The sequence below is a fragment of the Artemia franciscana genome, chromosome 6, assembly GCF_032884065.1.
Source record: "Artemia franciscana chromosome 6, ASM3288406v1, whole genome shotgun sequence".
NCBI classification, from domain to species: domain Eukaryota; kingdom Metazoa; phylum Arthropoda; class Branchiopoda; order Anostraca; family Artemiidae; genus Artemia; species Artemia franciscana.
In genome coordinates this window covers 11,521,730-11,548,099 of record NC_088868.1, presented here as the reverse complement: position 1 = coordinate 11,548,099, position 26,370 = coordinate 11,521,730, and the positions used below count along the sequence as shown (strand labels likewise).

The following is a 26,370-nucleotide window of genomic DNA, read 5'->3' as shown; positions in this document are numbered from 1 at the left end:
CTAGAGGATGGGGGGACGCTAAACTTGTGTCATTGATAGATATACTGGAATGCATTTTCAGGACTTGTCTAAAATTAATTGTAAGCAAGACCTGATGAACTAGTTATGATTTTGGGGTTGAGGGCCTATTCCGATAGTCAACCCTTTTGGGATTTTGGTTAAAAACATCCTATGGGACTCTGGGTTTAGGGAAGCGGGATACCTGTTGGGACTTAAATTTACAAAACATCATTAAAAAACTATTTATAAGCCTGTTGTTGACAATGAGCTCTTTGGTCTAATATTTATTCTTTAAACACGTGCAAATTATCCTGTATTTAAGTTCTATATCAAGTATTTTATCTGTTATTTGTTTTACTTTTTTCTTGTTCTTCTTTTTTTTTACTCACCAAAAAACTAGATTTTTCTTTGTCTTCTTGAAAAGTTTTCAAAAAAATCTTAGAATAGATCTTCCATTTTATTCAATATTTAGTGGATTTATTTTTCTCCACAGGCGTTGAATGTAAAAAGAGGTGGGATGAAGTTGTCCAACCAAAAGAGAAGTCAAAGCCTCCTGAACCCCCGCCTCTTGAAGGAAGTGATACAAGCAGTTCAAGTGAAGAGGCATCGCCACCCAAAGCACCACCTCCTGAAAAACCGAAAACACCTGAGGCTCCTCCTCCGCCACCTGAGGTTCCACCACCTCCAAACATTCCAAATGAATGGTATCCTCCACAACCTCCTGTCCCTCCACCTCCTCCAGTAATGCATGTGTCTCAACATCATCCAGCGTATCAGCCAGCGTTTCCGCCACAACCGTGGTACCCACAGCATGTTCCATCATGGCCAAATGAACAAATCAAAGAGGAGAAAAGGGAAGAAGTGATAAAAAGTGAAAAAAAAGTGATAGAGAAAAAGAAAGAGCGAAAAGTGACTGAAAAATCTCCTTCTCCCGAACCCGTAGTATCTATGGACTTGGACACTAGAATCAAGATGATGCTTCAAGGTACTTACTTCATTCCTTACTTTTGCCTTAACTTCTTAATATCTACTTGACTCATTGTTCTTGTATTTATTTATTTTTCTTAATCAACTGAGTTTTTTTTTTGTAATTTCTTTTTCTCTTCTAATTCATTTTTCAAATCTACTCTGATAAATAAAAACCTCAGGTGGATAAAAAATAGTGTTACTGGTAAGTAACACTAAAATATCTATCCATATCCTAGTTGACATATTAAAAGAAAGAATATTCAAAAGGAATTATGGCTCTTGAGGTAATTAAAAAAGATTAAAGACACTTGTGAGAAGTATAGCTGCGTGTTAGGAAGAATATTTTCAGTTTCTTCGTAAGTGTTGGTGGATAGGGCGACCCCCTGTCATTGGAAAATTTACAACGGCTTAACTGTTAAATGGTTTGCTTTCCACGTTTTGCTTAGAAATACAGATTTTTGAAGTAATAAGGAAAATCAAAGAGTCGAAAATATTAGGGTCTGTGACATAAAAGAAGTGGACGTAGGCTAAATAACCGAAATTTATGGCAGCTGAACGTAAATTAAAGAACGAACTAAAGGATTGTCTAGTATACATTTTGTGGAGAAATTACGCCCCCCTCGCCATATTTTCATCTACAATTTTCGTAAACATTATTAACTTTGCTACCTCCGCCTCAGATCCCTCGACCAACCACCGCTTTTATTTTAGGGTACAGAATGACCTCTAGAGAAGCGTATGCTTTAGAGCTTGTCTTGATTTTCTATATCAATAGATAAGATTTACACAGTCTAATTCGTAGGGGAAGGTTAGCAATAATATTTCTCGGGGGGGGGGGGCGGTCGAAGTCGCATAATAGCACAATTCCAGGTTAGTATTTTTCTAAAGGGGAGGGGAGGTACTTTCCTCTCTACTTTCAACAGGGATTTCGGTAACTTTTAAAGGCTTCCCAAAGTCTAAAAAACGAGGCCACAGTGTCTGTTTAGTGAAAATGAAATTTTCCCCCTGTCAGTCGTGTTAGACGTTGGATTATACTTACTCTTGCTTTAATACGTGGCAGGTGGGATAATAAGAAAACATGTTTTATGCTTTTGCAAGTGTTTCGTGCAAGACCAAGGTTTACTTGAGATGTTTTTTGATTTCTGTGTATTTTGAATTTAATGCGGAAAGCTAAAAAACAGTGATAGAAGGAGGAAATGGAATCGTGATAATTGGGGACTTTGCAAGGCCTGGAATTGAGTAAATTTCCCTGATTCTTGGAACCACTGTCTAATCCACTTCTTCGTACAAGAAAACGCTATGTATTCTTTTTTCTTTTGTTCAAATAAAGATACTAATTGACTTTTTCGAGACTGAATAATCAAATTTGTATTAAGCGATCTATATGCAGCATTACTACTTAATTAGCTGACTCTTTTTTTAAAAAAGGGAATGATAAGGAAATGATAAACGTTACTTAGAGGTTTTTTTTTCTTAGCATTACTCTGGGGAGTTCGTTTGGGAAAGTTCAGGATTAAAAAGTGGTAGAACAAGCCAAATTCTAAAGATCGCCATGTATATTATTAGGTATTTTTAAACTCATTCAGTCTAATTCTAGCCTAATTATAAAGATCGCCATGTATATTTTTAGGCATTTAAAACTCTTTCGGTCAAACTATAGCCAAATTATAAAGACCGCCATGTATATTTTTAGGCTAATTTAAACTGTTTCAGCCAAATTATAAAGATCGCCATGTATATTTTTAGGCATTTTTAAACTCTTTCAGCCAAATTATAAAGATCGCCATGTATATTTTTAGGCACTTTAAACTCTTTCAGTCAAACTATAGCCAAATTATAAAGATTGCCATGTATATTTTTAGGCATTTTAAACTCTTTCAGCCAAATTATAATGATCGCCATGTATATTTTTAGGCATTTTAAACTCTTTCAGCCAAATTATAGAGATCGCCATGTATATTTTTAGGCATTTTAAACTCTTTCAGCCAAATTATAAAGATCGCCATGTATATTTTTAGGCATTTTAAAGTCTTTTAGCCAAATTATAAAGATCGCCATGTATATTTTTAGGTATTTTAAACTCTTTCAGCCAAATTATAAAGATCGCCATGTATATTTTTAGGCATTTTAAACTCTTTCAGTCAAATTATAAAGATCGCCATGTATATTTTTAGGCATTTTAAACTCTTTCAGCCAAATTATAAAGATCGCCATGTATATAGACATTTTTAAACTCTTTGATTGAAATTTTCTTATCCCAGATCGCACGAATTCGACTCTGTTTTCTCCTTTTGAAGTTTTGGTTAATTTCGTTACACAAAATTAAGTGCAATTTGGCTATTTGTAATACAAGAGCTTTACTGACTCTTATCCATTTGACGCCTGATAAGGGTAAAAATGGAACGCGTGTTAACAACGAGCTGAAACATGTTCATTTCTCGCCTGAAAACGGGAATAAACGTAACATTTGTTTATACTGATTTCCCTGTCTGCAGAATCAAGAAGGTGTTTTTAGGCAACCTCCTTTATTGTCTGGTGCCTTCTGTGAGCTGCATTTATTTGAGTGACTTGTCCCATCTTTATTTTAGGAAAACTTCCTGGTATTCCTGGTATCCCTGCACTAGAGCGAGAGTCCGACTCCGAAAAGGAAGAAAAGAAACCTGAATCTAAAGTCTTGTCTGATGGAGACAAAAGTGGCTCTGATTACTCTGCACCTCCTAGTCCATTTTTAAACAATGAGCATTTTATGAGACAATATAAGGAACGAAAAAGAGAAAGACAGAAAGAGAGAAGGGAAAAGAAAATGAGCGAGAAAAGAAGGTAAGTATTTATCTGGTAGCATACCTACACAACAGGTGGACTTAGGGGAGGGGCAGGAGGGCACTTAGCCTGGGGCAGAAGGGGGACTTGGCCCGGGCGCAGAAATTTTAGGAGGTTTAAAATTTCAAATAAATTATCTAGCGGCTGTAACATTTTTCAATTTCTTTTAATTTTATTTTTGTTAGAATAAAGTAGAGGGCGCAATTAATAAATGAAAATAAGTTAAGAAAAAACATTAAATAATAATAATGAACATAATTAATAATGATTAATGGAAGTAGTTAACTAAAAATAATCAAAACATTAAATAATATTTTTTTAATAAATTGAAAATAATTTTATTAGTAAAGTAATAATTTGTCAAAATTTGGCCTGAAAATTTTGTGGGTGACAAGGGAGAGGGGCGGGGCGATCAAGATTTTGCTCTGGGCACAAGAGAGACCAGAACGGCCTATGCTTCAAAAACATTGAAAAGTATAAAACAATATAAGAATTGGCTATTTTACCGATCCCTGGCTAATTAATTTTTTAGTTGTTCGTTCTTTACTATGATCATCTGTGACAGCTTTTGTAACTAATTCACGTCACTGAATATGAATTTTACTGACAAAACATGGAAAAGGTTTGTCTTTTTTTGATGAAAAGACATTGTCTTCTTATCGTTTGGTTGTAAGTTATAATTCGATTTAAGATATTTAGGGGTTGCTAATAACAGTGACAAAATTCAAATGAAAGTGCTAGTGGTATTCTTGTCCTGGTTTTACTAGATAGAGTATATGAGACAGAAACATACACAAAACTGTAATAAATATGGAAAAAAATAATATAATAAATATAAAATAACAATAAATATAAAAATGGAATAACCACACAAGAAGATGTAAAGGACCCAACCGTAGTCACGTGTCTTCTTTTAGCTTGGCATCTAATTTGTCATAAGATGTCAGTATGTCAGTAGCACTAAACATTCAAATGTTTGTTCTGTTCCTACACCAACAAGGCAGATATAAAAGAATTTATTTAACGAAAATCCAATGCCTTTATGCCCTGCATATCACTAGTATTAGAAAATGGGTATACAACCGAAAGATAAAAAAAATGGAATGGTCACAATATGTTGACGAAATTCTAGTCAAGGCCTTACGAGGATGTCGGCCACGTGGCATAGCTTGCTTTAACCTTATTCTTAATTTCTAAAATTGCGCCAGGACGGATAGTAGATCCAGAGGAGCTACTGACCAAAGTACTGACCATCACAATGTACGTATTAAAAAAATTAAAGCATATTGGTTCCACAAAATTGAAAATAAACTTTTTTGGATTGCAGTATTTTTTTTTTTTTTTTTAAACAAGGTTTATTTGTGTTGTTTTTTCTCCTTTCTTTATACTTATTTTGATAATTTTTTAAAATAAAACTTTTTTTACGCTCTTTCTTAAATCTGTCTGTGCTGGTCACAGAATTGTAAGTATCGAATCTCGTCATCAGTAGTATAGTAGTAGTGTATTATATTTGACACACAAAAAAACGTAGTGCCATGATCACACAAAAAAAACAACATACAATCACAATTCAACTTAAACTTTTGATCAAAAGGATTTAAGCACATAAAACTATTCAAAACCCTATTACAAACAACCAAAGTGATCAAATAACCCCCTTACGGTGGGTTATACCCACACGAATAAACTGTCCCAAATTCTTAATGCTAATATAACACCAATTTCATAAAAAATTATTTTCCACCCAAGGCTCATCCCCCTCATCCACTCCAAAAATTTACTTTCTTAAAATCCTTCACACATCCCCAGAAAATTTAATGAATTTTCCCCCACTCTACACATCGAGCAACTGTAAGGACTACTCTTCATTTTAACCCTTCCCAAATATCTCCTTCTTCCCCCAAACAGTGGCCTATTTTTTTTGGGGGGGGGGGTGGTTGGGGATATAGTCCCTCCCCCTGATTTTATGAGGGGCCCTAAATCAGTTGTCATAATCTCTATTGATTTGAAGTGTGAAACAAATTGCGTAAAAGGGGTTCTCAGTTAAAACAAATCCATTTCTAATAGAGCTCAACTTCATAACAGTCTATTGTGAGCTTCATTCCCGAACATATTTATTTATTATTCCTATTCCATATATCACAATGCATTTTTATTGCCTAACTATTGCAGTCACGGTGACCGACTTTCATTACAATAGAGTAAGGCGACCTAGGCTAATTTTATAAATACAATTATATATGTCGGTTACAGGATTCTTGAGAACTGATCATCCCTATATATATACATATTATGCACTCTATATTTCTTAGAGTCTATTTTTCAGTCTGTTCTGAATATTTTATGACTGTAACTCAGATCTTCTCTGTTTTTTCGTTTTGGGTTTTAGTTTTATAGTTGAAAAAGTCTTGAAAGATTTTGAATAAGTCCAATATAGGCATAAGAGAATTGTAATTATGAGAGCGAAAATTTATAATACAGGCACTCGGGGTCAGGTTTTAATCAGAAATTGCCGAAAGATATGAAATCTAAAAGTTGAAAGTATAATTTAATAACCTTCTGTCCCCTAGGGCCTCAGCATCGAAATCAGACCTACCTCCATCGCCATTATTAGAGGTAAAGCCAGTCCACCCACCGTTTATGCCTGATGCGTATAATGTGTACGGGGCAAGACCTCAGATGCCATATGGATATGAACCTCAAGTGCCTTACTTCCAAACACAGCCAGGCTTTCCGTCTCAACAGCCTCGAATGCCAGGTAACACTTTTGGAAAATATACGTTTTGCATGCTAGAACAACAGGGGCGTAGTCGGAGGGGGAGGGGTAGATAGAAGGAAGATCCTAGGAATCTGATCACTCATCTGAAGTTAAAAGTTTTTCGTCTTTTGATCAGTCTGTAATTTTCCTATTTTGGTGCCATCAAAGCATGAATTTTAATGGCGCCAATCCACATTTAAGGGCCAGTTTTTGTTCCAGGTTGAACTGAATAAGCCACAACCTGTGAACGTTTTGACCTGGGCGAGGTTTTATTGGATGGGTTTTTGGATCAATTCTGCTTCATGTTCTGATTTCCATGTCTTGTAAGAAGAAGGTGCGAATTTGTTGAATATATCAATACATGTGGGAAAAGAAAATTGTTAGAATAAAGTTTTTTTTTAAATAGTGAATTATACAGTTGGTAAAGTTCCAGTTTTTTTGTATTTTGGACCTTTTCATTGAAGTGTCGTCCAAGGAAGAGGTTTTAGTCTGCAATCCCCCCTACGGGGTATGCCCATACTGCTATAGCACCCTTCAAATTCCAATGAAAGGAGATTAAAAGGGACGAATAGGACGACGGTTTTAATAAAAAAAAATTGAATGTGAAATACAGAAAAGTTACCACATATTTTATTTTATTCTTTTCATTTAAGGTGGATGGAATGGCGCACCTTGGTATGGTTCTAATGGATACCCGCCATATGAGACGGCACCTGGATATTCGCATGACAAGTTTTCTCATCCTCACTATGTTCCTCCTCATTATCAAAACGGATTCCCACCTCCTCCGCCTCCTGTTGGGCATGTTATACCTAAGCCAGAGCCTGTACAGGAAATAACTCATGAGAAAACAGTAGAGTTAGTATCCTTTCCTTCTTTTTATATATGATAGAGGGGTTTTGTCTTCCTCCGTTCCTCTCTCTCTCTCTCTCTCTCTCTCTCTCTCTCTCTCTCTCTCTCTCTCTCTCTCTCTCTCTCTCTCTCTCTCTCTCTCTCTCTCTCTCTCTCTCTCTCTTTCCTCTCTCTGAGCAAAAAGGTAAGAGATTGTACCTTAAGTTTAAACAAACATCTTGTCTCACAGCTTTCGTTAAATATAGTATCAACAGTTGTGTTTTTTCTTGTTTCTGGAAAAAAAAAATTCCGGGAAAAAATTGAAATTCAGATTTGGAGATCTTAAACTCTATTTTAATATGCTAAAAATCTGCAATCTATTAAACTGTATATCGGTTTGCTCGTCATCGCAGTGCTATGTAGACACTTGGGGCTTCGTTTACGATGATTTTTTATTTTTATATTCTTAGTAAATTTAAATTTAACTCTCTTGCACAACATGTGTAATTAATATCGTTTATATTTAATTTTTATATTTAACGACATTTGTATGTTGTTAAAAATTTGTAACGATATATATAGATAGTTTTTGTATAAGATAAAAATTTTTGCAAAAAAGCCTGTGGGCCATAGCAACACATAATACAGTCTACAAACAAGCTCAGGAACAAAATACAACTTTAGATAATATAAATCAAAACAATCAAAAAGAACCACAAAATGCACAAAATACAGTCAACAAAAATAACTCAGGAACGGAATACAACTATACAAAAACAATACATCTAACAAACTATCCACTCAAACGTGATTCCCTATGCTTAATCCCTAAATGAAGAAACTTGTACCACCATTTAATAGCACATGCGTTCCTCTCAGCCATCCACTCAGTTAGCCAACATTCACTCCCAAACTTTCGTCCTAAACATTCCTTCCGCAATTCAGACAGCTCTTCACACTCGGATACAAAATGGAATAAGTTTTCAATCACACATTCACACATAGGGCAAAAGTGGGGTCCAGTTGCCAGCCTAAACTTTCCCAAAAACTTCCTTCTCTCACCTAAATCCAAACTATCCCCTCTTACCGATAACGAATTCTTCAAATCCTCTTTATTCAACCCAAATTTGGAATAAATCTCCTCCCCGCAGCAATCTTTAGCTCGGGAGTAGAACCTCAAAGACATGGATTGGTGCTTATGGGCTTGCCATTCTTGGATTTCCTGGTCATTTAGGGTTCGCTGGACTTCCTTCCATACTAACACGCTTTCGTCCATTTGGGCCTTTTCCTTCATTCCACACCTCCGAAAGGCCACAGAGGTCCATTATTTTATTGACCTGATTTGGCCATGAATCATGTCTACAGTCCTTCAAGCTCTCCAAATAAGCTGCCTTAAGAACCCGAACTCTTGGTAGTCTAATTATTTTCTCCCAGAATTTTACCAGCTAACCAATCTAACGCTCCTTAAGGTAAAAAGCTATAAATATCCTTTCAGTACCACTGAACTAAATGAATCCTTCAAGCCTTCAAGGATTCTCTTAAAATATCTAAGCTGAACTACTGCTAGCTTAGCTCCTTTTGCAAAACCCCAAACCTCAGAACCCCAATGTAGACTAGAAGCTACTTTTGTCTGGAAAACTCTTTTCTGGATCCTCACGTCAGCAAGCTGACCGAAATGACTTCTCAAAATCATATTTATTAGGCCATTACCCCTTAAATTACAATCATCCGTATGCATAAACGCCCCCTTTAATGCACTAAACTTAGTATCCAAATGAACAAATTCTTCTTTAACCTCTAACCTCATTCCTCCAAAATTAAAATGAACCTCAGAATTAACAGTCCCTTTGCTCCGAAATACTAATACTACTGACTTCTTAACCTTCAACTCTAAATTCTTCTTTTCAAAATAACTTTTTATTATACCTAATTGCTTCTGGTGATTATCTCTATTATCCGCCACTAGGGCTATGTCATCCGCGAATAACATATATGATAGGTTAAACCAATCCAATGATACATAAGGGGCTCCATTATTTTTCATAAAATATCTAAGTCATTGACAAACAAGGAGTAAAGCTTGGGAGATAAAGTACATTCTTGTTTCACACCCACTTGAGACGTAACCAATCTAGAGAAATTTCCCATATCTTTCATAACAAATTTCACCCTCCGATACATATCTGCTATTATTGCTACAAAGCAAGACGGCAAACCTACTTCTAACAGACTTTTAGCAACCTCCTATTTACTGAGTCAAACGCAAGAATGAATGAATGACTTTGTTGAGAAATCGTCGAGTTCTCAACAAAAATAATGACAGCAAATAAAAGAAACAAAAAGAAAAACTGAAAAAAATGTCATTAAACAATACACGAAGGAAAGAGTAGTTGACAAATAAACGATATATATTTAAGTTGTTTTTGTATCTATAGAACGATGATGTATCTCCTTAGGTGCCCTGGTCATCAATGAGGAGCCGCCTCCTCATTGTCTTCCCTCAGGAGCTGCCAGTCTTCCCTCAGGTTTTCTGCTGTACTGATGTCGTCTTACTTTGTCTTAACTTGTATTTATTTGTAATGGTGGAACTTAATACCTTATATTTAATCTTGATCATTCATTTTTAACAAACAGAAAAATAAACTTAATCCTGGCTCTTGATAAATGACTATGTTTATTTTCGGTCAGAAGTGTGGATTTTTATAGACCACAATCCTATAATAAGAAGGAAAATTTGTCACAGGTAAAGAACTTAAAGAAATAAAGAGTGTCTTTATTTTCTCATTATTTTTCTGTCTTCCTCTTCTTTCTTTACTGCTAGTTTCATTTTTGGGTGTTTTAAGAAATGTTTAAGAACTCTCATTGATTTATTGTTAATAATTTGTAGCCCAAGTAAATTTGATTTGAAAGTCAGCATGGAAACACTTTGGTAATGCTTTGATGCGAAACATAGTAGCAGAACAGTGAAATAATTATTCCTGTGAAATAATAGTTTTTACCGAAAAATTCTTCAAAGCCATGGCAACAAAACATTAACAAATAAATGAATATTTCAAGAACGTAAACAAATTGCAAAGAAGATCTCAGCCTCAGGTGCTTTAATTGGGGGAAATTTGTTTACCACCAACTCCTTTCGGCTAGGTTTTTGTAAAGTACTGTTTCGGGATATTTTCATTGAAAAAATCGAAAAAACTACAAAATTGTTCTGCCTAGATTTTGACAAACGCCCCCCCCCTCCAAATTTCATTTTTCATAAATTGACCCCACTACCGAGTCTTGAATTTTCTACACATTTTATCTTGAAATATTTACGTCATCTAGAAATACCTGCAATTGATCCATAGTTAACCCGAGGAATCATCCCTGTAGCCTAATAACACCCTCACATTCACTCAAATTATAATTGACAGCCAATTTTTGTCATATTTTACATCCAAATACAATGTCGGCTAAATCTTGTAGCCTTGTAGCCTCATGTTTCGCGCTTCATGTATTCATATATATATATATATATATATATATATATATATATATATATATATATATATATATATATTCTTTTTCTAGTTGTGTCCTCCTAAAAGTAATTGCCGAGTTAAAACAAATACTGAAGCGGGACTTTAGCAAGAGAATGATAGAAAATACAGCTTTCCGTCATTTTGAAACTTGGTGGGACACTCAGTTGAAGCAGAGTAAAGAGGCCACAGTGGTTGTGTCTGACCGACCCACAAGTCCTGATACAGTGCCAATGGCTGAAAAACTATTACAGGCATTACTAGAAGGTACGAAAGACATAATGGATGGTGGTCTTTCTGGTCTTGGTGGCTTTGGATTTGGTATGAGAGCTGCCATGCCGAAAATGCCCTCATTTAGGGTAAGAATTTTCTTTTTAACTTAGGCTCTAACAGGAAACAAATTTCGCTTTGAAACAGCCCGATTTTGCGTCACTTGCTGAAAAATTATCTATGAATCCAATACTCGATTTGATTTGCTTATTTTTCGCACAGGACACTTTTCTTACTTAGATACTCTTACTTACTTTTACTTACTTATAATCAGATATACTTAGATACTCTTCTCTTTGTAGTAGAATTGTATTCTAACTAAATGATTTTTTTAGGATAAATACATGCAACTTTACAGGAGGCACAACTAGTACCCGCTGAGATGACACCACTGAGGTGCCTTGGTCATCAATGAGGTGCTGCCAATCATCTCTCAGGTTTTCTGCTGCATTGACGTCGTCTTACTTTTTTTTAATAGCGGTATGGTGTAGATCTCCCTGGTAAATCCGGTGCTGTGTATTTCTGGATCCTCGCTGGCTACGACTTACTGGTGGTTGTCAACCGGTTTTTGGGAGTGTATGGTCATACATGCGGAGGAAGTATGTGTCCCAAATATCTCTATCATCGAACCCTGATGATAAAGGTCACTGGAGGTTGTTGTGTCATTTCACGAATGGACTGATTTGTCGTATTCTGTTACTAGTTTAACATTCTGCGGAGGCAGGAGTTTTAGCAGCCAGGGCTCTCCTCTCTTGTTTGTGATACAAGGGCCACGTTTCAGCGGTGTAACGTAGTATTGACATAACATTGCTGTAAGGTGTAACTTCAGGTGCAGAGAAGAATTTCTGGAACAACTGGAAAACTGGAGGGTTTCGCCTTTAACCATTCATTCAAGCTGGGATTTACAGAGCAACGCCGTTGACTCTTTTTCAGCTTCGCAAAATTTATGGTCTTGACTTAATTTGTCATTTTTGGTTTAAAGTCTATACTGACAAGCCAGAACTCCTCTGCTTAGACTGCTTCCAGTTTTGCCAACTATGCCAAAGAGTGTTGGAAACTGGTAAGAGAGGGATGTTTATTAGACTATTATGGGTTTTAGAGGATTTAAAACTATAAAGGCCATTGACAGTGCAGTTTTACCTAGCAAAACGGAAAAAAACATCCAAAACAAGGTTAGTTATAAGTTCAGTGAAACGTATAAGTTTGAATCTAACCTGAAATCTTCTGAAAATTTGCACTCTTTTGATGTTAACCTATTTTTATTGATAACATAATCGTTAATACTAGGTTAATATGCAGAATCTGTGTATAATGTGTGTACATATGTATATATATTTAGCTCTGCTCTTTTTGCAAAAATGGTTCTTTTTATCTTCGGCCCAATACAAAGAAACAAAAATTACAACAGAGCGTAGCTACATTTGACTTTTAACTTGTTCTGATTATGTTATAATAGTGTTTAGTAAAGTAAGACGGTGTTAGTTGTTGTTTTTAATCAAAGATGAACTAGACTTTTTTTTTCTTATTAGTTTATACAGAAACTCCCCACCCCCCTCAAGAAGTATTTTAGGAGTAATACGTATGATCCCAAGTGTTTTAAGGCTATAAGGCTGTCGGGACAGCCCTCAAAACTAATTAATCACTTCCCTGAAAGATCATTATTTTTTTGGTCTCTCTGTGCTGGCTATCTGTATAAATTGTTCCAGTTTTCGGCGCATGTCTACAAATCTGAAGGCTAAGCAATCAAAAATCCTCTCGTCATCAATCATCCTGGATAAGTCATATACTACAATTGTTGACACCCTCGATACATAGACCAGACGGTGTATTATTTGTGAGGAGGGGGGTGGGTGGGCTAACTAACTTTTTTTTTTTAAATGTTTCGTTTATGGTTTTCAGAATCATATAGTTTTTTTTTATATTCAAATCTTAATTTTTTTTTCTTCTGATATTAATTTGTTGTTGTTTTTTTTAGGACAGATTTTAACATGTAGATGCGTCATGTAGTCTATGCTATGATGATTAGTTTAAACAATCAAACAGTATTGTGATTATTTCTTTTCATCTCATCTTGCCAATCTAGATCAATTACATTGATCTGATTTAAGGTGATGTACATATTACTGTCATTTAAGAAAAAAATTGACCTCTAAATAAAGATAATTTGCCCTAGTCTTAACATTGTTGCCCTCACCATAAGCCTTCTTAGTTTTGTTAGTTTTAATTGGAAAAGCTGGAAAAACATAATGACTATGAAGTTGAATTTTATTTTAAAAATTTCTATCACAGCATGGTTGCCGAATTTGAATTTTACATCAAACAAGCACTAGTACACATATAGTACATGTTTCCAAGGGGCACGGGTTCAATCCCAGTGTGTATTGACAATCCCAGTTGTGTATTTAGTTTGGGACAGGGGTCAGTGGCGTGACTCTGTAAGCTCAGTCAGAGTCAACCCAGCTCTAAATGGGTACCTGGGAAATCTGGGGAATGTAAGCAGGAAGGGTGTGTCAAAGCACAGGATGGTTGGCCCCAACCCCCATTGCATTTCCTGGCTGAAGGGCCATGAAACGGAGATCAGCACTGCCGGTTTGGACCTTAAGGGTCTAGTGCCGTCTTACTTACTATATATATATATATATATATATATATATATATATATATATATATATATATATATATATTATATATATATATATATATATATATATATATATATATATATATATATATATATATATATATATATATATATATATATATTGAATTTTTGACGTAATTTTGCAGAAAAAAATGATGAAGCCGCTCACTCCTCCAGAATCAGACGAGGAAAAGCGGGAAGGTAGTCCTGAAAGTGATGTTGAAAAGGGGGAAGAAAAACAGAAACTGATTACGCCAGAGCCATCTCAGGTCGCTGAGAAAAGGATATACTCATCGTCAAGTGAGAGCGAAGTAGAGATGAGCAGTAGTGAATCAGAATCAGAAGAAGAATCTGAAGAAGAGGAAGGTGAGGTTAAAGATGAGGAGGAGGAAGTAGAGGTCGAAGAGAAAGTGGCTATAGAAAAACGGGTAGATAAGAATAGAACGAAAGACAAAATTGAAAAACGGCCTAAATCCAAAGGTGAGTAACTCATTTTGTTGTATTCTATTTACTTGTCAATTTACTTCTTTTAAAAATGTTGTTAAAAATTCTGAAATCACCTTTTTTATAAGGTAAGATATTTATTTTGGAAAATTAACAAATCATCGCGCACATGCACCAAATTTAGACTTGGTTGTAGAAAATAAATGCAAAGAAAAGAGCTTCAGATGAAGAATTATTTGCTAGAGGGCAGTTCAAAAGACAGTAAATGCTGTATTGTTTTATTCTCAGAGCTTAGCGTTTATTCAACGATAAGTATGCTACAAAAACACTTGGACATAGTCTCCCCCGTAAGGCTCCGTGGCCAGGAAGAAAAAGGGGTAAAACAAAGAATAAACAAAAAATTTACCAATAAAATATTTTCAACGCTATGCCTTCACACCTTCCAGAATCTCAACATAAGAAACAAAAAAAATAAAAGAAATGCACACTAAAAACTATCCAATCTCCTTTGTTTATTGTCTTGACATTAGGTGACGGAATAAGCCCTAGTTGAAGACTGATATTCTCTTATATTATCTTCTCAGCAACGGTGCTGTACCTGAACTGAGACTTATGAATGTTTGTTTTGTGTTTCAAACATTTGTTTTTTATTTGCTTCTTGTATTTTAGAAATAGCTATAAATAATGTAAGTGCAAAAATGGTGAATATTTTTAACTAAGTTTTCTCGATTTTTGTATAAGGAAAAAATTAGCTTTCTTCAGTTTTATAGGGATTAACTTATAAAGAAAGAAGTGATAACTTACTTATAACTTTTAAATGAACTAATAAATAAAAAAATCAGGTATAAAAATTTACTAATGTCAAAATCTAACACGAATTTAGGCTCTTTTATGAATTCCAATAGGAACCAACTTGTAAAAAAACAACAAATCTTTCTTGTACAGAAAAATACTTACCTATTACGATTTACTTTTTAAGAATGTCATTTTGTGTTTAGTTTTCGTGCCAATCTCCACAAAATGTTCGTTAGTTTAGATCGCATTCCGTCGAAACAACGTCATAGTATACTTCACCATCAACTTTTTAACTCATCTTAACTGTTAGACTCAAATGAAATTTATAAAAAAAAAAATATGAAAACCAAAAACTTTAGCGAAATTTAAAGGCAATATTAAACCCTTTTGGATAGGGACTAAAATCTGCGTCTATGTAATTTCTGATTTTTTTTTTTTTTTTTTTTTTTGCGTTTATATGTGTAGAACATGCAGTGTTTCGACTATGGTCTGCAGGAATAGTCTATTTTTAAAGGCGGAGGGGAGGGGGAGCTCACTGTTCTATTGTCTCTATTTAACTATTTTTGCTCTCGTAATGTTTGTAAACTTTTTTTAATTTTACCTCGGATTATTAAATATCTCTAACTCAGTTTAAACCTAGTCGGTACTCCGCGTCAGTCGCAAAGTTTTATATCGTGTCCTTAGTATGTTGTTAAACTCCCTCGTTTTGTGTAACAAAATTCTTACTTGCAGCGTATTGTTTATTGTAGCCAAGCTAATTAAGAGTGGATTAAACCATAAGGAACTCGCGGTTCGCTTTTCTTTGCAAAAGTGTCGAAGATTGCAAGTTTGATGTTTTCTTCTTTTTAATATTTGCTTGTACTTAAAGGGAATTTTTTTACTAGTATATCTGTCTGATACTGAGAGCGAAGAAGAACTAGACATAATTATGAAGAAACCATCACCAGCAGTTTCAGTATCTGATGGAGAAACGAGAAGTCCTATTGTGGCATCGGCGAAGAAGAAGACGATTAGGAAAAATCGTATCTTGGTGTCTCCTCTTCCTCGTTCAAAAGAGGATAAAGAGCGCCCAGTCCAAGTTGCTGATATTTCAGTGGACAAAACCTCTGATATCCAGACGGTATGAGTCCATTTCTACAATTTGGCTTTCTGTTTTAGTTAGCTCCTGATGGTTGAAACGTTTATAGAGTTGAAGAAAAAATACCTTGGGTTTTATTTACTTAGCCCCATTCACCCCAGTTTTTATTCATTAAAACTCTTTTTCTAAGATTATTTAGGGCGAATTATCCCTCATTTTCCATTCTTCTTGGTGAAGGCGTACTATACACCAATACACCATAAGATGGTGTCCATCTGGATTAAGTCCTGGAAAAAAATCTGTATTAATTCCTCTTGTTGTTCAATAACTGTCCTCATAAGTTCTAATAATGAACCAGACGGCTCCTTGTTCCGAATATTTGAGATTCCATGGTGTATTTGGTTTCCTTAACATTTTTCCACTTAAAAAAAAATCCCCTGTGTACATTTCTGAATTGTTGTGTAGTTTTTATTGGAGACTTGTATGATAAGATTGTAAATTTTTTAGGATAAATAAGGGTTGTTATCCTTCTGTTATATAATTTTATTCATATATAACTTGTTGTTATCAGTTTCTATCAAACGGTTGTTTGATAAAGATAGATTGACTAAATATCCAATAAAGTGGCACTAAGTAGAAAATATTTGGCATGACACCATTGGGAACACCCTCACCTCTTATACCTTTCATAGTAGTAATTAAAATCATTAGAAACATAATTAGATTACACGATCATAAACCCTTGCACGAAGGGCTCAGTTTAAATGGAATTTCAAGCTAATTATCGTGCCATAAGAACGAGGGATTTTACTGTTTGATCAACCTACTTAAGCACTACGTAGACCATCCATAGATTTCCGCAAATAATTGCTTAAATGTGTTTTACCAAAAACTGGTTATATGGGGTTTTAGTTGAACCGGGTGGATTTGAATGGGTTTTCAGCGACGCGGAGTTGAGTCGAACGAGGGTCAAGATGAACATGGTTGAGTTGCATGAGGTAGATTTGAAAGGGGGTTTGAGATAAACAATGGCTGAGTTAACTTTATCAAACGGTTGTTATAAGACTTCCGTTTAGCTATGAAGAAAAGACGTAAGATTAACAAAACGTTATTAACAAAAGTACAGTTAGGGTTACTTCTCAACATAAACATATTAGCTATTGACGCATTTCTCATGTCTGCGAACAAACTTTGTAATAATTTCTCCATAAAATTTCGTTGCCATCATTTGAAGTGTTTTGTGACGATTGTTTTGAGCCCAGTGTCAGTTGTTGTTTTGAGCCCCAACAAGGTACCTATTCTATCATTGGAAAATGTAGAAGACACTTAGCACTATTTATGAAGACTATTTAGTCTAGTCTTCATGTCTCCATCTGTCGAAAAATCGTTTGAATGAATAAATAGATGGTTCTGATTTGATGGAATTCTCTAAGAGATGATTTTAAATAGTTCTGAAGTGTCTCATGGAGTGTCTAGCTCTATTTTTAGTTATTTTTTTCTTCGGGCAATTAGTACAAGCCTTAGCTTAAAAGCCTTAAAAGTCAGTACAATTAACTTAAAAATATTTTTTCTCTGTTTTTTGGCAAGTTTTTAAAAACTATAACATATTCATCCCGTGTGTAGTTATATACCTAATCGTGGCTAAAACGCAGGTTTGTTTTAACTTACAAAACTGTAGAAATAGCAGTAAAAAAAAAGAAAAAAAGAAATGAAAATTCCATTTATTTCAAAAGCGTTATAAACATAAATTTTAAAAACAGATGGCTTTTTCTATAAATTCTATAGAGGTTGCGGGTGATAGGGATTGATTTTATAAAGGTTTGTGAGGCTAAGCAATATAATTCATCATGAACCCTGTTTTAAAGAAGTTTGGCCTCACGTTTTCGCCGCATCAATCTAGAATTAAAACATGCTTTGAGACTAGCACCAAAAGATCTTTAAAAAAGTGAACTTGGCCTGATTGGCTAGGCTAGGGTGTCATGAATAGGAATTAACCTAAAAGGCCTGTGGATCCACACTTTACTGTTTTTTTTGTTGTTTTTTTTTAATGTTCCCTTAAATCAAAATTTTTCAATACTACTAATCACTCAACGCAACACCCAGCCAACACAACTACGTACACTCCTCCATCCCAATCTATTCAAATCCTCCCTCTTTACACCTTCCTAGGAAATTCCCATTCCCTTCAAATCTTTCTTTATGACATCCTCCCACCCCAGCCGCGGACGAGCTGCTTTCCGTTTAGCCCTAGAGTTTTCGCCGAAAAGGACAATCTTTGGCAATCTATCCTCCTTCATCCGCAGAACGTGCCCTAACAATCTCAACCTTTCTCTCATTATAGCCTTGGGAAGCGGGATTGAACCTCACTTTTCATGCAGTCTACTGCTTGAAATACGGTCAGTCAGCCGAATGCCCAGAGCAATCCGTAGGCGATTCTCTGGAAAACACGTGGCAAATCTTCATCTGCTTTTAGGAGCGCCCATGCTTCAGAGCCATACTTGACAACTGTCATCACTGTAGCTTCCAATGTTCTAATCTTGGTTTGCACCCTTATCTTCCTATTCTTCCAAACTTTTTTTTTTTAATTGTGAAAAACACCCTGAGCCTTGGCTATTCTACTTTTAACATCTTCAATGGTCCCACCTTCTTTACTAATAATACTACCAAGGTAAGTGGAGCTGTCCACCTAATCAATCATTTCGTTGTCTAACGTCAACTTTTCATCTTCACTTATTCCTAGTCTTCTGAACATTTATTTTCAAACCTATTCTAGCACCCTGAACTCACAAAACCTCTGAAAGGCTCTAATCACTTTAATGTATTTGTCTGGTTTTCCATACAAGGATAAAACCTTTCATAAAGCTCTTTTGTCAACAGAATCGAACGTTTGCTCGTAATCTATAAAACTGAGGACCAAAGGTGTTTGATAACTCAGGCACCTGTCAATTATTAACCTAAGAGTGAAAATTTGGTCTTGACACATCCTCTACCTTTTCTTAAACGGCACTGTTCTTCTCTTAAAACTTTGTCGATAACATCTCTCAGTCTAAAAAGTATCATATTACTAAATAATTTGCTACCTATAGAGACCAGACTAAATCCTCGATAATTATCACACTCACTCTTATCAACTTTCTTGTACAATGGTTTGATTAAAATTTTTCTAAAATCGCTCTAAGATGCTACTAGCTAGGATGTTGTACTTATATAGTTCTTTTTAAAAAAAGGTTCCTCTTCTGTTTCTTTTTTTATGATGTGGTTTTGTCCAGCATTGGAGCCTTTACTGATATTTGAGCCTTTTTTGAGGAATTAGTGTCATGTATTTACTCTTCTGCTTAATTATTTATGAATAAAATCTTATCTTAGTTCAGAATAATGCAATATACTAATTCGGAATATCATAACAAGAAGTAAGAGTATTTCAAAATTTTAGGTAGGGAAAGATGAATCCGCTGTTGAAGCTCTCTTATCATTGGCTGAGGGTATACCAAGAGAGGAAAAGATTGTGGGATCTCCGGATTCCGGATCCGGAAAATCGACTACCAGTTCAATTTACTTGGATCATCCCTACTGTTTGCCCCCCGAACAAGAGCCGGGTGTTAGTAGGGTCGCTTTCAAAGAAATAGATCGAATATCGCAAGTTGATGAGCTTAGAGGTAAAAAAAGTAAGCTGCATATATTTTTCAGAATATATCACCAATGAAAATATCTTGTCTAACCTAATATGTAGGAGAGGAGTGATTTCATTCTCCCTTTCCAACCACCGAGATTAAGCATTTGTTCCTGTTGTTTCACATGTTTCTCATTCAAGCTACCTATTTTTTGGAGTTGTTTTGAACCTCTTCCAAAAATTACAAGGCTATTAAAATTTATTCTGTATTGTCTTGAACTTCCCATTAGAAGTATCCATTTTTTTCTATTTATGATGCTGACTCCTAAGTTTTAGGTATTTATAATTTTAATCTCCTCGAGTGATGTTTCGTCACTTCAGGTCGAAATATGCCTCTTTTTTTAATCAACTCCAATAGGCTCATTCGTAATGAGATTTACACATATCGAAACTTAACTAGGGCTAAATTTAGCCAATCAGGTTTTTCAGATAATTTTTCTGATTGGCTGAAAAAATTCTACGAAAAATTCAGATTGGTTCAATTTAACGCTAGTTAAATCTTATTAATAATATTTCTTTGTGAATAGTTCTTAAAAATGCCAAATACTTAACTTTCACATCAGAATTTTGGATGTGTGCACCTATTCCTATATGACAAACACAAGTTTGTTGAGTCGGAGTATCAAGAAACTGTATATTATGTTTGTAAATGAAAGGTAGAAAGGGTATGATATTCGCAACTTGTATGATTTATGCGAAACTTTAATTTTGCCATGGAATAATTGCAAATTAAAATTTGGCAGAGAACCCTTTTTTCAAAATATTTTCTGATAGAAAATGTATCAAACCGTGAAGTCAAGTAGTCTTATTTCGATGGACAGCGAAAAATTAGATCTTTTCCCACTAACTAATGTAACAAAAAAAAACCTGAAAAATAATTTTAATAAAAATTCGCATATCGAAGTCAGTACGAGAAGACTTGCTTGATTTCTAATTCTAAATATTCAAGTTCGGAGTTTTTTTTTGGGGGGGGGGAGGCGGCCTAGAGCAAATAAGAAGCAAGAACAAATTAGCACCTCCTTTTTACAATAGAAATTCAAACTTATGCAAATCAAAAAAATGTTTCATAAATGCACTATTTAGAATTTAATTGGATTTGTCTTGCAAACAAGTAAAAATCTGTGCGAAACGAAAAAATTTAAAGTTAATTTCTTATATCACTTTATTCTTTAAAATATGGAAAGCATAATAAGCATAGTTCAAATTCCATCTTGATTGTAAATTTTGATGTGCCTTTAGGCTGATTAGCCTTTCATAAATCTTCTCTGCCGCTATCGTGCCAATGACACCCGAAATTATTTGTTTGCAGTCCAGACTAGTTGGCAGTACGAGGCCCGGGGCAAGGTTGCCCTGCCGCATCCCTGCCGCAGCAAGGTTGGGTGACAAACTTGCTACTTTTCCTTTTAAAAAATACCGAGCAACTGAAACATCGTTTCAACGCCCTGTGCGACAGCAATGGCTCGGAAAGATTTTTATCCTTTATTCTTTTTATCCCCTTCACGCCCTATGCACCAGCAATGGCTCTGAAGGATTTTTATCCTTTATCCCTTTTACTGTGGACTGTTGGTAGAATTCTTGTTCCTAGCTTTAATAATTTTGGCTGTTTCAAGTGCGTAGCTATTTTTCTTTAAAAACTCAAATCCAACGTATTTTTTATATATGAACTTGCAAAGCTTATTTCTTTCTTAGGGACTTATGGGGGTTTTCGACTTTTATCTTTCATAAAAGTATTTAGTATATTCTTTCGTTTTTATAAAGTTAAAAGAATCAGATTAAATCGGAATAATACTATTTTCGTAAGTTTTATTTTGAGTGCTTTCTGGTTGTTGATTTGCGTTTCTTCTTTTCTTTCGCAAGGCGTATGGTACTTTTTTGACTTAGTAACTATTCACTGTGTTTGTCTACATGCTAGTCAACTATTCTTCTTTTTGTTGAATTTACTGTTTTTGTTATATTTTAGTCTCGAAGACACACGAGCGAACAGAGACATCTACCGTACCTTATAGATCACGTGAAGCTATTCGCTTTGAAAAGCGGGATGTAATGGAAGAGATGAATACGCTCTATGCCTTCCTTGCCAAGGGTATTGATGCTGAAGATATTCGGTACTTTAAAAGATCATACGAAGCCATGTTGGCTGCTGATTCACAAGGCTATTGGCTGAACGACACCCATTGGGTTGATCATTCGGGTAAGTTATTACTATCAAAAAAGGGTTACACAATTTTCCAAATACTGTAAACCATATGGCGCGCACTACTTGTGGCATGGAGAAGTGTGGCCGAATTGTGTCAAGTGTGGCGGAAAAATAGTGCTCTGATATGTACATTAAACGACGAATGTGTTATCGACTATTATCCGGTTATCGAAGTATGGTATAACTAATACCAAATTATACTTATACCTAGTATAAGTATTCTGGATTTTTGGTAAGTAAATGCTGGGTTCGAATAGGCAACCCTGGTTTTCGTTCTCATATCGGTTGAATGAATTATATTTAGACCACACTGCCTTTTCCTTTACAAGTAAATTGTAAATAATGGGTAAATAACGGGTAAAAATGTGAATTATGTCAATGGAATAAAAAATACTCCACTAAAAACATTGGCCGTGAATTTTCTCACTTTTATCCGTTGTTTATGTTTTCATTTGATTCTAGTTATTTCATTTTAATTCTTTTTCTCAAGTACCAGCTATTTGTCTAATTCATCTTTAGCTGCTATTGTATTAAAGTGCTGAGGCGTAAAAAAAAAAAGATTTAGGTTTATTTATTTTATGTTGACAATCCCTCAGTAATTGTTGCCTGACCAACTCGAAAATTACCCAGGGAAAGAATAAAAAAATTCAGTTCAGGTAGGCGTGACAAGAAAATCGGTTTCCAGCATGTTAAAACAGGTTGTTAGCCTTAGAATTTATCAAATTTATCACTGAAATGCTTTTAAGGATGTCTGTTTCTTTCTTTTAGTGTTCCTTTCTTTTTCTCTTTTTCTTCTTTTCTCGTCAAGTATTTCAGTATTCAAATATCTCAGTTTTTTTTTTAATTTTTCTTTGTCTTTTTTTCAAAATTTTAGTTCCGCTCTTTTATGTTAAATTAGTAATCAATGCAGAGGTACATATTTCACTTCTCGGTGATTCATGCTTTTGCCATTTCCAAAATTTCCCAAATTACATCATGGACATTAGATCGTTTTTAAACAGACTGAATCATTTCTGTTTTCTAAAGTTATGGTGAGGGTCAAGCTAATCTAAAGTAGCCGCCGGACTTAAAAAAGAAGTTGAAAAGTACTGGACACTTGTTTCAAATTAATGCTCCTTTCTTCAAATATCATTAATTTCAGTTGTAATGGTAAACTACTGTAACTTCTACTTAATCGGAGCGGTAGTGGGGTTCAAAAAGAGTGAAAATGTTGGATGTTAATTACATTTCACAAGTAATTTATTCCAATTCTACTCTGTTGGACGATTAGGCTTAAAAAAGATACAAATATTGAATGTGAAAAATCCTTTTATTGTCAAAAATAATAGAATTTCAACAGCAAAGCGTTAAGGAAAATATTTGCCCTCCTTTCTTAACCCCCCAATACAGAATTTTTGATATTTTTGCCTCCCCCTCCCAACAAATATTTTAAAATTAGCCCCCTATCAGTTAGAAAAAAAAACAGGGTAGACTTATCAAAACTACGTGCACAACTCATCAGAATTTTAATGAAATCTACATACTGTATAAGAATAAAGGCTTGCTTAGTAACATAGCTTCAGGTACGTGTTGTAGAATGATACGATTATTTCAGGGTTGTGGTTTTGCAGACATAGCCAAGTACTGCATAGGGTATGGTTAATTTTAATTCCAGTAGAATATTTTAGTTGCGTTCATAATAATAATTTTTATAATATTTTAATTGTAATACGTGTTGTAGAATGATACGATTATTTCAGGGTTGTGGTTTCGCAGACATAAGCAATTACTGCATAGATTAATATATATGTATGGTTAATTTTAATTCCAGTAAAATATTTTAATTGTGTTATTAATAATAATTTTTATAATATTTTAATTATAATACGTGTTGTAGGATGATAAGATTGTTTCAGGTTTGTGGTTTCGCAGACATAACCAGTTACTGCATAGGGTATGGTTAATTTTAATTCCAGTAGAATATTTAAATTCTGTTTATAATAATAATTTTTATAATATTTGAATTGTAATGCGTCTTGTAGAATGATACGATTATTTCAGGGTTGTGGTTTCGGAGACAGCCAATTACTGTGTAGGGTATGGTTAATTTTAATTCCAGTAGAATATTTTGACTGCATTCAATATGTGGTTTGATTGAGATTATGGTTGTAATTTTCCTAAGGTTCTAATGTTCTTTCATTTGTCTTCTTTAGTGACAGATATACCTTATAATCCATCAAAGAAAAGAAGGCGTGAAGAACCTCGGGTTCATAAAACAGGATGTGCTCGATCTGAAGGATTTTATAAACTTGACCCGGAAGAAAAGGCTAAGTACAAGGTGAGTGTCTTTTACTATGATTGAAATTTTCTTTTGTTCTCTCAAGTATAATAGTATATATATAATAATAGTATTATAGTATGTCATAATAATTATTTTCAACCAAAACATAAATAAAGAGAATATTGGGGATTCTTTATTGGAGGAAATGAAAATAATACCAAATTAAGTTAATATCATCTGTGGGTCTTAAATAGGACTAAATAGGATCCATTGACCGCTAAGGACTAAATTATGAGGTGGACCAAAGCCAGAATAGTAGCAACATCTAGATTAGCCACAGCGTTGAGTACTATTTGGATACTGAGTGATAAACACTAATGTGATAGTAGAGTGATAGCATTGGTGGTGCTGAGTCACTAATTTTGGAACAATAGCTTTCACCAGGGACTTGCGGAAGAAGATCAGTTTTTCCATTCTAGGGATTTTTCCCCTAAAATGAGGATTTTTGCGGTCTTTTAAGGGCAAACTATTTGATTTGGGAATTTTTACACGTCGTCTGGATTTTTAAAAAATATCTAGGGTTTTGGCCCTAGAAATTCCTTTTCTGACCCATAAATGGAAAATGGGATTGAAGTAGTTTTCCCTCCCGAGTCACGACGTAGGCAATAATGCTCCTAAACTAATGAAAAAAAAATGAATCCCATTTTTCCAGACAGCTGATAGTCTGGTGGTTATCACATTCTAGGAGATGACGACAACAACAACCAAATTGACCTAGAAGTCAAGAAAAGAAGAATCCGAAATTCTTTTACTTCTACCTAATTATTTGAAGAAAACCTGGTAAAGGTGCAGATTATGGACCCGTGCTGTCAAAGGTGCAGAGGTACTGCTCAATTAAACAAGAAGTTGAAGAAGGACTATGTGAAATCAACGAATGCATTTCAACTAAATGTGAATGACTCAAGTGATTACCTTCCCCTCGACAGTATTTATTTGAGTCCTAATGGGCAAGACTCTCTTGACACTAAAACCAGATCCTGGTGTGTGCCCCATGGTGCGGTTAAAAAGATTAGCTGCACAATCTTTCTTGAATAGAAGCTGTGCAGCAGATCCAAACTCGATTTCATTTCGATGATGACATCCATAAGTATGCAGAAATGGTTGGCCCTATATCAGCTCAGTCACTACGGCCTAGTTCTCTCCAACCCTTTGTCTGAAAGTATGGGAAAGTATCATGGGATGGAAGCAAAATTGAACAGTAGCGGAGGAAGCAAAGTCTTATCGATGTCGAAAATATTGAAAATATGGTTGCGGTTGCCTACTGGCGTTTGTTTGTTTTTTGTTTTTTTTTAAGAAAAACTATACCGGAAACGAACTATGACGGAACAAGCTTAAAACAGTTACGCTACGTAGAATTCTGAAATCAAATATGATATCAAGCGGGCCCAAGAAAGTGCCCAATACATTCTTGGAGATGGGAAGTTACTGCTGCACACGAAAAGAAGTGCTGCGCACGAAAAGAAGCTACTGCTGCAAACGAAAAGAAGCTACCGCTGCACACGAAAAGAAGCTACTGCTGTAAACGAAAAGAAGTTACTGCTGCACACGAAAAGAAGTTACTGCTGCACACGAAAAGAAGCTACTGCTGCAAACGAAAAGAAGCTACTGCTGCACACGAAAAGAAGCTACTGCTGCACACGAAACGCGTAGCTACTTCAGCTACCGCTAACTTTTTCTCTTTTTTCATTTTATTTACATAAAAACAAGTCAAAACAGAAATAATGCTTGAAAAAGCGACCAGTTGAATATCAGTAATGACAGTCCGTCTTTCCAATTCAAATAAAAATGGGGGTGCTTCAAAACTAGTAAAAGGAAGCAAAACTAGTAAAAACGGAAGGAAAAATTAATGGTAAAGAAAGAAAAATAATAAAATATCCATATATGGTCCAGAATCCGAAATCAGTCACCAGAATACATAATTGAAAACCAAACTTATCTAGTAAATATAAAGCATTGTTTTAAACGTTAAAAGAAGATATTTGGTACAAATAAAGGTGAGTTGCAAAATAAGTCGTCTTGAGCAAATGCTATTAAAAGTTAGCATAACAAAACTTAACTAGTG

At 34.9% G+C, this 26,370-nt stretch overlaps 1 protein-coding gene across 4 annotated transcripts in view; it reads left to right on the top strand.

Annotated features, from left to right (window-relative positions):
* LOC136028046 (histone-lysine N-methyltransferase SETD1-like) overlaps positions 1 to 26,370 on the top strand; it is an 80,872-nt gene that overhangs the window by 37,035 nt on the left and 17,467 nt on the right. For 3 of the 4 annotated variants that reach the window (XM_065705638.1, XM_065705639.1, XM_065705641.1), the window contains exons 6-15: positions 494 to 985; positions 3,558 to 3,789; positions 6,360 to 6,547; positions 7,201 to 7,405; positions 10,946 to 11,252; positions 13,951 to 14,284; positions 15,928 to 16,163; positions 19,555 to 19,786; positions 21,752 to 21,982; positions 24,181 to 24,305. In XM_065705638.1, the coding sequence (XP_065561710.1) occupies positions 494 to 985; positions 3,558 to 3,789; positions 6,360 to 6,547; positions 7,201 to 7,405; positions 10,946 to 11,252; positions 13,951 to 14,284; positions 15,928 to 16,163; positions 19,555 to 19,786; positions 21,752 to 21,982; positions 24,181 to 24,305 (2,582 nt within the window). The remainder of the gene's footprint in view (positions 1 to 493; positions 986 to 3,557; positions 3,790 to 6,359; positions 6,548 to 7,200; positions 7,406 to 10,945; positions 11,253 to 13,950; positions 14,285 to 15,927; positions 16,164 to 19,554; positions 19,787 to 21,751; positions 21,983 to 24,180; positions 24,306 to 26,370) is intronic. The other variant, XM_065705640.1, reaches the window with a different exon arrangement.